General features: G+C 30.7%; 2 protein-coding genes across 2 annotated transcripts; both read left to right on the top strand.

Moving 5' to 3' along the window:
• Positions 6,115-7,501, top strand: LOC109350372 (ethylene-responsive transcription factor CRF1-like). Its single transcript, XM_019591615.1, has one exon. It carries the CDS (start codon positions 6,431-6,433, stop codon positions 7,499-7,501), a length of 1,071 nt encoding a protein of 356 aa, XP_019447160.1. The 5' UTR covers positions 6,115-6,430.
• On the top strand, positions 10,968-14,374 carry LOC109350008 (probable serine/threonine-protein kinase DDB_G0271402). The gene is made up of 3 exons (XM_019591106.1): positions 10,968-11,023; positions 11,520-13,548; positions 13,722-14,374. Exons 2-3 carry the CDS (start codon positions 11,541-11,543, stop codon positions 14,354-14,356), a joined length of 2,643 nt encoding a protein of 880 aa, XP_019446651.1. The 5' UTR covers positions 10,968-11,023; positions 11,520-11,540; the 3' UTR covers positions 14,357-14,374.

Genomic DNA, 14,720 nt, shown 5'->3' with positions numbered 1-14,720 from the left:
AATTGTTTTTGTCTTCCACTGGTAAACAGAGAGGGGACCGTGGAATGCAGATTTTGGAATGGAACTAATGGCCAATTTAATTTCACAATGGGTTGCCACAAAAGATGCTCAGAAAGCCATGACTGAAATTAAAAAAAAATATATTAGAGTTTTTAGTTAGAGATAACTAATGATATTTTTGAATATTTTGAAATATAAAATTATTAGACTAATTATTGAAAGTTTATTCATTTTCTTAATGTTACCTCAAGTAGCTTTCTAATATTAGTTTTCTACTTTTTACAAGTCATAAATTACTTTATTATTTTTACTAAATGTGACTTTAATATAAGATATCTGAAAAACTATAAGCACGATATTGTCTGATTCTAATAGGGTCTTAAGTTTAAAAAAATAAGTTATTATCATTAAAACGAATGCTTAATAAAAATTAGTATTAAACTATTATCAAACGAAATTGAATAATGCATTTAATAGATAAAAATAAGCAAACACTTAGAATTTTGGAAGAAAAGTTAGATTTATTCATGTGTAAAGTTTCATACTGGATATGCATAGAAGAAATGAAAAAATTTATAAATAGAAATTTTTTATAAAACTAGTATCTTAAGATATTAGTTTAAGATATTGTATCTCACTTGTGACTCTTTGCTCTTTTCATATCCCAGTAACAATAAAACTCTTCAATAATTAAAATTCTTCTGTGACAATCTAGTTCAACAAATATTATCTCTTTTCATGCTATTCTAAGATAACAAAAAAACATTGTAGAAGTATACGCATGCTGCGCTGACTCGTTTAATAAAGATACACTTTTACTCCAAAATGACAAGTGCCGGAGCTTCTCTATAATTTTGGTGGCTCAAGGCTTGCATGCATGCATCAATCACAATGCCAATACGCCAACAACACTATTCTCATTCACTTGTGTTCCACTGTTTACCTCTAACGGTCGTGACAGTATACACCGCGCCCAAAATAATTTATCTCCTCACTCCAATTTAAGTATGATATTTATACTATTTTGTTAAGTTTTATAAATATTTATAGAAAATTATGAAATAGGACACATGTCATAATTTTAGTAACCTACAGAAATTATTTATCTTCTTATACTGAAATATATTTTATTCTCATTTATTTAATACTATAATCAACTTCTAATTTAATTGAATTAAGTTATTAATGCTAATTAATTCAGTCAGAGAAGACTGATCCCACTCAGAGAATCTCAACTCTCAAACTTAGTCACCTTATTGAACTCCCATTAATCTCGTTTCATCTATCGTTTTACTTGTTATTTCAAATTACGTTTTAGTTTTTGCACCTTTAGTTTAAAAAAACTTATGGTTTATAATGGTGTTTGAATAACTCAAAACATTTTAATAACAAATTTATCTATCTTATAAAAAATCTTCTTATAGAAACTTTAAAATAACTCATAAAATGATGGATTCCTAGTCAATCAAATTGTGTGTGAATCTAAAATGAGACAGAAAGGGAGACATCTAATCCCATTACTTTATTTAATTTAACTTATAAACCAAAATTAGCTAATAGGACTGTTGGATCCTATAAATTAGTAGGTTCGGTAATCTAGGGCTGAAACAATAGTACTTTGGTAAGTGAAACCTAGAAAAATTTGCATGAAGATACATACGCCACGTCAGATCTAAAGAGAATTGTATTTATATTTTTTGCTGCTATCATTTAGGACTAAATTTTAATTAGAATTGAAATCTTAATATGTTGGCAATGTTTTATTAATTGTCTCTATATACATATGCATCAACAAGTCTTTCTCCATGAAACTTCAATATATCACGTATACCAAAAAAAAAACTATAACTACCTTTTTCTCAGTGCCTTTTTCTTCTTTGGAGCGTTTGCTTCCATTCTTATGCAGTATCTTATTATCAGATTTGGATAGTCCATAATTTCACAGCTATACAATGACAGAAAGTACTGTAACACACTGATTATAACAGAACACAGAGCAAGTGACATCAACTACCCTTTATTTGAAAAAAGTTACTTTCCTTCAAATTATTACTCCTTCTCTTTAACAACTTTTCTTCAATTCATATATTATAATAATTGAAAAAAGGGCTAAGTATATAAGTTTGTCAAATGAAAATTTGTGTTCCGATATAAAGATTCAATTCTTTAGTAAGATGTTAGGGGAAAATACTTGGCTTCCACTGAATTAATAAGATTTGCGAAAATGCAATTCCATGTGGTATTAATTCTTGGAAATCGTGTTGAAAATTTTCATGATTTTACATTTTCTATTATTCATTTATTATTATGTGAAGGGTGGCTAATTCATCATCTATTCCAAAGCTTTGATTTTTGAATTTATGTATATCACATTGGTGAAGATTGGGAGATGGTGTTGAGCCTATAATTCTTGTCTATTTGGTAAAAATAGCTCACCATATTACAATAAAGTACAATAAAGTGGGAAGAAGATGATTTAATACAATAATTTATACAAGAAAGTTTTTCAGTTGAGAGACATTTTGTACATGCCGACTCGCATTCTTATTTTCTAATATTTAATATTTAATTTATATATTTCATTTTAGAGAATTATATCATATTTTAATATTTTATAATCTTTATATAATATAAATTGTTATGAGCATATGATAATCGGTAGAGGGTAACCAAAGTGTAAAAAAACAACCTAAATAAAGTAATCATATACAACTTGTTTAGTCGCTTTCAATTATTGCAAAGCTATTTGCAATTATACGTTGCAAGAGTGAATATATGATGGTTCAATGAAATTATCGTTCAAAAGCATTCACTTTAGGAAGAAAAAATATGTACTTTGTCTTTCAATGAAATTTAATAAATAATGAAAGAGTATGAGACAATTTATTGACATGAAATTGAAACTATTATAGATTTTAAAGCTTGAATCTAACATTCAAATTGAATTAAATAAGATCAATTACCTCGATTTTTTTTAGGTATAATTTGTCTTTATATAATTGTAAGGGTAAAGTTGAGATATAGAAATTATACATATTTAATTACTTAAATATCCTTATGTATATTTTGCCTTCCTATAATGGTATAGATATTTAGAATCAATAAATGATATAAAATTTAAATACAATATGAATAAATTATCTTATTTAATACGCATTTGAAATATAAAAATTGACTATTTTTTGATCTTAGAAGTAGTAAATAAGAATATATTTGAAAAATAAAATATAAATGTATATTGTATTACATAAAAAATATATATTAAATATATGTGGAAGGCTAACACTGTTTTGGATCTCCCAAGTTGAAATTGAAGTTACTCATTTAATAAATTAAAATTGCAAATACTTTATAATGTTTCAATTAGATTTACTATCCACCTAATAAATAAGTTTTAATTTCAATTACATGTAGGAATTATTTTAATATTTTTTACTCTTAAATATAAGTAAATTAAACTACCTTCTAATTGAAACAAGTTTGATAGTAAGATGATTATTTGTATAAGTTTTATTAAATGAAAGTGATTTTCTTATTCTTTAATTAATTTCTTAACATATGTCAAATTAGTTAATTTTATTTATAGAGACATCTCTTTTTAATGCATATATCATATTACATTTATTTCATATACTTTTTAGTGTTTTAATTTCTTTATGTTATTCTAAATATTTTGATATTTTAGAAACTCTACGTATGTTTATATTACTTTACAATTGTACTATTATTTATTACTTATCATTTTTTATCTATTTATAATTTAATTTATGTTCTTTAGTGTAGAGGAAATTGGGCTAAAATTTTGAAATTCGGATTGGATTTGGCCTGAATGTGCCATGCGCCCGAGTGAGTATAAGAAAAGATACTCTAACGCTCAATTAAGTACACGAAGAAATATGTAAGAATACTAGAGATTACTAAGTGTTAATTCTCTGTTTATATATAGAGAAAATATTCTCTGATAGTTGTTGTTGGCATGATAAACAATCTTGTCAGGATTGTTGCAGAAAAGTATGATAGTCTTTATCCGTTTCCACATACTGGTACCCTCATTCGTATAGTGTTTTATTCATGGTCGTTCATTTTGTCGACTATCACAATTGTCATAGTTGTATATTAGGTTCCTTATCACGGCATGATAGAGGGTATGATACATGGTGCACACAACATGTTCATCTCTGTAATAAATGTTTGTGTTGTTCATGCCGCATAACAGTCTTGTTCAGATTGTGTGAGAGTCCTATAACAAAGGTATGTGGTCCTATATATTATTTTCAATGCCTTAACACATCATAGTCGTCTTTTATTTGGCTATTTAAACATGATCGAGAGTTGCATGACCAAATCTTACATGTTTGGTGTTCGACAATAACCTGTGCAAAATTTGACCGATCATAAATTTCCAACTACATTAAATAGATTTACTTTAGTAAAGCTATATTTCACATTTATATTATTTATTAACATAACAAAACAAGGCATTGTGGAAGTAAAACACAAACAATCTAACTTGTTAAATAAAGATACACTAAACAAGTGGCGTTAAAGACCAAAATGACAAGTACCGGAGCCTGTGTATATTTTGTGGCTCAAGGCGTGCACGAATGCGAATACGCATAGGAAACTATGCAAATTGACTTGTTTTCTGCTCTATAACGGTAAAAACAGCTAGTGTCAAAAAACTTGGCACAAAGAGTATAAAATGTGAATAATCTAGTACTCCATCTTCTTTATAACAGTCATTAAAATGTGATAAAGTTTGTGCACTGGGCGTTTTTAATACGACCAAAAAAACACAGACGGTTAAATACTTAAGCCTTTATTATCCGTTAGTTAAAGTGGTCATTGAATTTGTTTAATACTATAATCAACTACAAGTTTAATTCAATTAAGGTATTCACACCTTTTAGATTAATGCTAATTAATTAATTTCGGTCAAAGGAACACTGATCCGATTCCGAGTGTGTAACGTGATTGGACAGAACTTTATGTACCGTTTGTGTCTGCCTGCTGTTGCCGGCACGCTGGACCACGTTTTCCTTTAAAAATAAAATATTTTTTGAATCAGAAGATAACTTATTTCTCTTAAATTTATCGATTGTTTAACTTGTATATTATTTTTTCTTTTTATAATATATTTTAAATGAAAATGCCTATGGATAAAGGAAGAAGATACATATTAAACAATATATAAATTGAAGAAGATAAATTATTTTATAGTATCAAAATAGAATTTATCTTTTATTCTTTTTACATTCCTTTCATTTTTTATATATCTTTACATTTGTATGAGATCTCCTATTTTTGAACACAACAAGTGTGAACTGAGAATATTCCAGTGACAATATTTTGGTAGTAAACATAGGTAAAAATATGTTTATAAATAAAGTTCATGAAAAAACATCTCTTCTTAATAAATTTAGTTCATGAATAATGTTAACTACAATTTCACAAATATTACCCTTATACTTTTATATAAAATTACTTAATATACAAGTTCAAATAAATAAGAGATGTGAACATTATTTTATCATGATTATATTTATTTTACCAAATCTCTAATATATTAATTAATTATATCATTTGTCACTCCAATGTTTGGAAAAATGAAAATATTTTAATTATCGATTTCGTTATAGTATAAAGAACTTTGAATAGAATAATATAAATATGAAAGAATTCAATATTTATGGGTTAATAATTTATCATGCTACTACATTATCTTTTTTGTCGCTGGGAAACTACATTATCTATATCTCACAAGTTTTAAACATCATATTTTTAAATGAAAAGAATATAAAAGTCAAATATGAATAAAACAAAAAATTTCAAACTAACTTACAAAAAGATGGAGAGAGTAATAACATTTTTTTATATAACCAATGTTATCCCTACTCTACTCTATGGTTGAAAAACTAATTGTGTTATTATTGTTTCAGGTCAGTCAAAGTAATTAAACCTTTAATTTATTAGAGTCTTAAAATATTAGACTAACTCCTCTAGGAAATGCACTATATTAATATGTGATTAAAATTTTTGTAGATAGTTTTGACTAACTCCTCTATAAATTAGTAGGTTTTGTAACCAAAATGAAACATTACTACTACTACTACTTCATCACCAAAACTTGAGTCTCACCACCTTTTTCTAAGTGCCATTTCTTTGCTTGTAGCATTTGTTGTTTCTATTCTTATGCACTACATGAGTATCATATCTTTTTTATTCAATCATTTCACAAGCTATACAAAGAAAGAAAGTACAATAATTAAAAAAACACACTCTGAGCATAGCAGAAGAGAACACAGAGCAAGTATTTAATACTCTACTTTCCTTGAATTTACTTCTTTTATCTAACAACTTTTCCTTTTCAAATATTCACTTCTATTTCTCTCTTTTTATTCTGTTATCTATTGCTACACTTAAAAGCTTGATGTTCATGTTCAACATGGAAAAATACACTCGCTACGTTACACACACGAAACTTGTGAGAGAAGAAGAGTTAGTGAAGAAGCGTTCATACCCTAAGGTTGTGAGAATAACTGTCACAGACACCGATGCCACTGACTCCTCCAGCGATGAAGAACAGCGTGAATGCTCCACGCGCCACCGTCGTCCCACAAAGTTCGTCAACGAGATTATTTTCAAGTCTTTCGAGAAAGACGGCGTCGTTTCACGGAAGAGAAAGAGAGCCAAGGCTAAGTCTAATGCGCTTGGAAAAGCAAGGGTTTCGGTGAGTCGGTTACCGGAAAAGGTTAACTCCGGTAAGAAATTCCGGGGAGTGAGACAGAGACCGTGGGGGAAATGGGCGGCGGAGATAAGAGACCCAGTTCGACGTGTGCGGTTGTGGTTAGGAACCTATAACACTGCCGAGGAAGCTGCAATGGTGTACGACAACGCCGCCATTATGCTACGTGGACCACACGCGCTCACCAATTTCAAAACTCCACCAACTCAGAACAAAACACCATTAACCATAAGCCACGGTTATATATCTGTAGAAGAATCTCATAACAAGACTAGTTCGTGTTCTCCTACTTCTGTTCTTCACTGTTGTTCCTTACTACAAGAATCTGTCTCTTTAACCGCTAAGGATAATAATGCGTGTGAATATTTATGTGCTTCAAAGAATTCGTTAGAAACGGTTAAACACAAAACTGAGTCAGTTGAAGAAGTGTTTGGAAGTTCAAACGACACAGTATTTGATGTTCAAGTTTCCTCGCCGACACATGATATATTTGACAAAAATCATAACTTTCAAGAAAGTGTGTTCTTCAATGATGATTGGGGCAGTGATATGTTCCTCAGTTCTTCTGAGGATTTGGATTTGGATTTGGGTTTCAAGGGTTGGCATGATAAGGTTAATGATTGGGACACTGATAGTTTTCTTGTTTCTTCTAATGATTTGGATTTGGGTTTCAAGGATTACCAAGATAAGAATGGTGATTTTTTCCAAGATAGTAGTAGCGATTTATTTTTTTCAGATCCACTTGTTGCTGTTTGAATTCTAACATTGAGATAGTTATTATAACTTAGTTTCTTTGTTCTTGTGTTGCCAAAATTCGACAACTTTTGTATCAGTGGACATGTATCTCAGTATCTTACTAATCACTAATGTTAGTTATATCTAATTGATGTTGTATTTGTATGAGGCCATGCTCTTTTTTTAATTAGTTTTAATTTTGGATATTAAAAGTTAACTTTGTTTTTGAAATTTCTCCCAGCCTTTTTGTTTTGGGCAAGCTACAAATCTACATGAATTTCGAATCACTTCACTGCAGTTAAAATGGCCATAATTTAATCCCATTTTCGTAAATATTTTAACATATTTTTTAATTTATTAATATTATATTTTTACCCTTAAAAATATACTAATAACCGTGAAACGTGACTTGAGATAATCACAATTGTCATTGGGTGGGTGAAAAACCACAAGGGTCCTTCAAAAATGATAACTAACACCCCACTTGATGCATAAAAAGCTTGCCCTTTTTAAAAGTATTTAGTTTGAAAATATTTTTTGGTAACGAACTTTTAATTTATACAATTTAATTAATATTGAAATAAAATTTAAAATATGTAGTGTAATATTATTATTTTTAAATATTGAGTATAATATTGAAATAAATTTTTTGACTAGTTTTTGAAGTACCTCTGTACTTTACCTTCAATTCAATTATCTTTGTTCCAAACAATCCTTATTTTTAAGATTGTAACTTCTTAGTTAGAAGATAATAGCAAATTCAAAACGAATTACCTTTGGTAGACATGTATATTAAGAACTATTTGCCACATGCAATATAACTATTAACACAAAGTCATTAGGTATACAAGGCATACATATATATATATATATAGGATGGAGATCATTTGTCTCAACTTGGTGTCCCATTCCTATCCCGTTCAGATACATATTTGTTGTCTCACAGTTTGTTTCACTCCATATGCTATGTACTTGTGATTGTTCAATTAAAAAATATTTGAGTTAAAGTTTAATTATTAAATATTTTTATGACTAATCATAAGTTTATTGCACATGAAGTGACATAAATTATGGACAATAGATGTATTTCTGTCACGTTTCACTTATATCTAGACATGAAATTAGTATATTATTTTAATAAAATAAAATTTTATTTTTAATTTGTTGGCAAACAATTAAATCAAGCACAGAAATTCAATTCCACCAATATTTACCTTAAAAACCAAAACTAATGGTAACGATAAACTTCTTTTCCATTTTCATTTTCTGTTTTGGCAAAAATGAGGTCTGTTCTCAACGTTCCCATTAAAAGCTAGACAGAAAATCAGAGAGAATCTCTAATATGCCAAGTTTCACATAGTGACATTTTTGGGCCTCTATAAAAATGCTGACTGGGCCTCTGCAGCACCAGTGAATTTATCTCCTTATAAAGTCCACGGCCACGTGCGGACATTGGTTCAAGTAATATATGTTTGATTCCTCTTAAACAAGATCTTGGGTTCGAGTTTTGTGGATGGAAAAAATGTTCGGTTCAGACAATATTACCTCCAGTACGAGAATACATGTGAGAAAAAAAAAAAAAAAAATCCACAGCCAAGAAGTCAGAGAAACTTGTACCTTCCTCATTCGGGACCATAATCTTTTCAATCTAGGTTCAAATAACATTATTTTAGTAAAAACTTAAATTGATGATAGTATTTTAAATAATACTATTTTAAAAACTGAAAACTAAATTTTTCCCAATAAAGTTGTTAAAATAACTAATAAAACTGAGAATAACATAACTAACTATTTCCACAAAATCTATGTTTATAAATTAGAATCTTAAACTCAATTAAATATTTAATAAAGTCTAATGTCCCTTGTTCCTGAAAAATCATAATGACAAAAACGTTCGAGTTATGTTATGTCTCTTTTCCCGGTTTAATGAGGCATATCTATGTAATGTTTGATGAATAAATATGTCTGATATATGAGTAAATGACAGATACAGATCCACTTGAGGCATGTGTGTCTGTGGGGTGTGGACGTGTGAGAGTAACAACTATCATATGCCCCAAAAAAGTTGTATCTCCATGTTCCACCCTAATCTCATTACAATAAGTAATCAAAAAAATTATTTTCTGTTTTTATGATTTTTTTTTAACTAGTTGATATTTTTTGATAGAATTAATACACAATGAGATATCAAATCTTGAGACAGGTGATCTCAATTCGGTAGGAGAGACCTAAGCCACATGTATGTCACTCTCCTCTACATCTAGGATTTATTTGTAATCTTTAGTTCTTTACAATATATTCAGGAAAGGACTGGCTTGCAATTATTGTCTCATCTACAACTACACCTTCGATATTTTGAACCCAGATATTTATAAATCCATTAGAATGTGGTCACATTCATGTCCTTCTTTATAAAGTCAATGAATTTATTAGATTACGAATTAATAAGTAGCTTTGTAAGGAAGTTTTAAAAATATATAAATCAGGCTTATTATTCTTAGTTTGATATTTTAATTGAAGCGAGTTATGACATATAAACTACTGTTTATAACCAACCCTTTTATGTCATTTTATATTTATCAGTCGGTTAACCAATTAATTTTACCAAACCTCTGTGCGTAACATTCATATTTATATATAAATAATACGACTTTTTATAAAAAAAATATAGCATCAAAGTTGAGTTTGTAAAATATATCTTTTTCTCGAAATAGCAACAACATTGAGCAAGATTTGAGTTTTAGGTTAAATGTGATTATAAGACATAAGTGAAGCTTTAAGCTTGAGTTATTTATATTCATGATGTTTTACCTATTCACTCGTATTTGAGAAGATCACCATAAAACTTTATAATTCATATTCAGTTATTATTGACTTTTCAAAAAAATAATACAAACGAATAATAAATAATCTATTAAGTGTATATAAATTTTTACAACAACAAACTAATGGTACATAGATATTACACTCTAGATCTTAAAATCTTTCTTTTAATACCTTAATTTATTTCATTCTTTTTTGTGTCCAAAAAGTTCTTAGTTGTTCACTATAGGCCAAGCTGGCGTTGAATGGAATAAAAAGCAATAATAACTTATTTTGGTTTGTCAAATTTCTAAAAAATGCTAGTCCAAGATCCTCTCACCTTTCTTTTGCTCTGGCATCATTGTCAAATAGAGGTTATATATATAAAGAAAATTAATATTATTATATGTTCATTATTAAACCAAGAAAATGGTGGTAATATTGTAACAACCAAAGAGGAAAGAGGTGCAAATGCAACATTCATTTTGCATTCTCCATAACTCCTAGGTATTAAAGAACAACAAATAAACTATTTCTTTTTTTTCTCCTTCTAGTTGGGAACCCTTCAATTTCTTCAGTGACTAAACATAAAACATTCTAGTAACCTTTTTGTCTTAAATGTTGGTTGTCCTTTTCTGCTTTTGTCTTATACAACTCAACTATTCATATTATTCATCATTCCACCTTGCAAGCAAAACAAAATACCATTAGTCTTGCTTCCTTATCTTACCTTCCAAAAGGGTATATTTTATGATTGTATTTTGTGATTTTTCATTTTCCCTCGGTCACATAATTGGTGATATATAGAAAGAAAAAAGATTTTCCATAGCAGGTATACCCTTTATGGACTTATTATTTCCATGCTTAAATCTTGTTGGGAGGGACAACCACGAATCCGAAAGGGATTAGTTCCTTACCAATAAGTAAGAGAATACATTTGGTACTACCAAAAAAAGTATATATTGCTGTTTCCAATTCTCATCACATTGATAGTAATGGAATTCACGTTACCATATAATTGTAAGACTTTCTTAACATTGTGAATTACCATGAATTGGTATATGGTATGCAAGAATTGGTTACACGGTTCAAAGGCTTGTTGGTATGTTCTGATTCATCATTTTGAAGAAAACATACAGTGTAGTATATGGATGTTGAACAAATATCCTAGAAGTTTCATGTTATGTAGTTTGAAATTTTGTTCTTTTCTCATTTCTTTGTGGTTCTTTGATTTCAGGTAGCCATAATAAAAGCCGGAATGGAGCATTTCCGGCATATTGGAGAAGTTGTTGGAAGTCTGAAAGCTCTAATGGTGTTGCGCGATGAGATTCAAATTAACCCGCGTCAGTGTGGTTTGATCATTGACATCTTCAGTTTGGCATTTGAAACAATAGCAGATGACATAAGGCAGAACCTGAAGCTGGAAGAGAGGAACACAAAATGGAAAGCCCTTGAATTTCCATTGAGAGAACTATGCAGAGTTTTCAAAGAAGGGGAACTTTACATAAGGCATTGCTTGGATTCCAAGGATTGGTGGGGGAAAGCAATCACTTTCTCTCAGAACAATGATTGTGTTGAATTCCACATCCACAACTTGTTATGCTACTTCCCTGCAGTCATTGAGGCAATCGAAAACGCTGGCGAGATCTCAGGTCTTGATCAAGATGAGAAGGAGAAGAAAACGCTTATCTTAGCAAGGAAATATGACATGGAATGGAATGATCCTAAACTTTTTCAATGGAGATTTAGCAAGCAGTATTTGGTTTCGCGTGATATATGCAAGCAATTGGAGAATGCTTGGAGGGAAGATAGATGGAGACTTATTGAAGCACTTAAAGAGAAGAGAACTTCTAACAAAGACACATTGACAAAGAATGAGTTGCGCCTTGCGGATATGTTGCTCAAGAAACTGCTTCATGGATCAGATAAAATGAACATTCAACTATGTCCAATTTCAGTGCTGCTAGGGGCTAAGGATTACCAAGTGCGGCGAAGATTAGGCCGCGGTCGAGACTTTAAGGAAATCCAATGGCTTGGACAAAGCTTTGCATTGAGGCACTTTGTTGGGGAGATGCGAACATACCAGACCGAGATTTCAACCCTTCTTTCACTTTCTCATCCTAACATATTGCAATACCTGTGTGGTTTTTATGATGATGAGAAAAGAGAGATTTCTGTTGTGATGGAGTTGATGAACAAGGACTTATGGACCTACATGAAGGAGAATTGTGGTCCAAGGAGACAAATTTTGTTCTCTATACCCGTTGTTGTGGATCTCATGCTTCAAATGGGAAGAGGCATTGAGTACCTACACTCCAAAAAAATTTACCATGGTGACCTTAACCCTTATAATGTCCTGCTCAGACCTAGAAACTGCCAAGAAGGTTATTTTCAAGCAAAGGTTGCAGGGTTTGGCCTGACTTGTGTCAAAAATATTGAAACTAAAACTTCAAATAATGAGGAGTTTAACCCTTCTATCTGGTATGCCCCAGAAGTTCTAACTGAGTTAGAACAAAAAGGAAATACTTCTACATCTTCCAAGTACTCTGAGAAAGCTGATGCATATAGCTTTGGAATGATATGTTTTGAACTTTTAACAGGTAAAGTGCCTTTTGAAGATAACCATCTTCAAGGTGACAAAACAAACCAAAAAATCAAAGGAGGGGAAAGGCCTTTGTTCCCACACCGTTCACCGAAATACCTTGTGAGTTTGATCAAAAAATGTTGGCAAAGTGACCCTTCTCAACGTCCAACTTTCTCATCTATATGTCGAATTTTGCGCTACATCAAAAAGTTACTTTCAATGAACACAGAATTCCATGTTATCAATCCTGAACTCAATCAACTTGAGTTGTTATCCCCACCTGTAGATTGTTGTGACATAGAAGCAATGTTCCTTAAGAACTTCCCAATGGATAGGCCTTCTATTTTGTCCTCAATATCACAAATACCATATGAAATGTTTGCTTATAAAGTTGTGGAGAAAGGAAAGATTATAAGTAATAATAGCAATGCTAAAGATAACAAGTACATTGAGACAGAAATGGATGAGGCTACAATGTCTAGTGAAGAAAATGAAGAACAGAATAAAGTTTGTGGAGATGATAATGCATCCATAGCAGAAGAAATGCTCCAAGACCCGCTCCTACTAATAACCATACCGAAGTCAAATTGTGAAGATAGAAAGCTTGTTTGCTCTAACGTATCTTCCAAGAAAAGTGTCAAAGTAAAGAAACCAACACTGGACAAGGCCAAAAAAGACAAAGGTAGCATAGTTTACATGATCTCATAGTTAAGATTTATGTTTTTTATTAATTTAATATCTCGAATCATAGTCATGTTCTCATGTCCTCATGTCCTGTATGAGTGCTCTCTACACATAACAAGTGTGTTTGATACTTTTCTTATAACTAAATGAATATCAATTTGTTATATACAGGAATACCAAAATTGCAAGCAACAAGACCATTACCACCGTCTTTACATGGTTGCGGTTTAGGGGTGAATAAGGCGAGTTCCTCATCGACATCCAAGCCTCTGAGCCCGCCGGCCAGAAGAATGGCTTCCGGTGTTTCAGAATCTTTCAAGATCAACAAACCATCACTGTCCACTCCTTCCAGCCCAGGTAGAAGAAAAACAACATATGAGGCCCAAGTTTTCGATTCAAAGTCCAGCTTAAAGTTGAAACAGAGTTTGTCACCATTGTCCAAATATGGCAACATCACAGACTCTAATAGTTTAAAGATGAAAAGGTCACAACAAACATTGAACCCTTCTTTGAGCCCAGCAAGAGTTAGAAGTACAAGTACAAGTACAAGTATTGTCCCTAGTTCGAAGATTCAAAAGGGAATCATGTTGGGCACATTCACAAGCAGAAAAAATAGTAATGTCTCTGATTTGGATAAGACAACAAGAGGTAGATTATCACCATTGGCATTGAGTCCTTTAAGCCCATATGTGACAAAAGGAAGAAAATATGATCACTTTTCTGACTATGAAAACATGTATAAGACCAATAGACAAAACTTGTCCACATTAGTATTGAGACCTTTAAATGGTCATGTCTCGGATTAAGCCCTCACCTTATTGTGTTACTAATCTATGAGCAAAAAATACTAATCCATTTTGGTCCATGCAGATTTTCCCCACATTTGTGCTCATGTTTTTTATTTTACACATACACCTTTTTCTTGTGAACTAGGGTAAGTGAGCAACACAATATGTAGCTTTTATGAAGAAGTTGGATTGCATGGCTTCAATATTATATATATTCATTCTTTCAAAGATTTATATATGTTGGGTGCAATGTATTATGTATCATATATGCATCATGAGAAGAGAAAAGCAATAAACAATTTACCAGATACAATAAAATAAAATAAAGTATGACAAGTTCTTAAGTTCAGTTTTACATAATGTGAAATCATATAGTAATACA

This window comes from Lupinus angustifolius, chromosome LG06 (assembly GCF_001865875.1).
Source record: "Lupinus angustifolius cultivar Tanjil chromosome LG06, LupAngTanjil_v1.0, whole genome shotgun sequence".
NCBI classification, from domain to species: domain Eukaryota; kingdom Viridiplantae; phylum Streptophyta; class Magnoliopsida; order Fabales; family Fabaceae; genus Lupinus; species Lupinus angustifolius.
Note: the sequence above shows the minus strand (reverse complement) of the source record. Positions and strands in the feature narration are given on the sequence as shown.

Excerpts from the sequence above, each read along its gene's own strand:
- LOC109350372 (XM_019591615.1), top strand. The coding sequence starts at position 6,431 with ATGTTCATGTTCAACATGGAAAAATACACTCGCTACGTTACACACACG.
- LOC109350008 (XM_019591106.1), top strand. The coding sequence starts at position 11,541 with ATGGAGCATTTCCGGCATATTGGAGAAGTTGTTGGAAGTCTGAAAGCT. Across the intron at positions 13,549-13,721 it reads CAAGGCCAAAAAAGACAAAG|GAATACCAAAATTGCAAGCA; the intron begins GTAGCATAGTTT and ends TGTTATATACAG.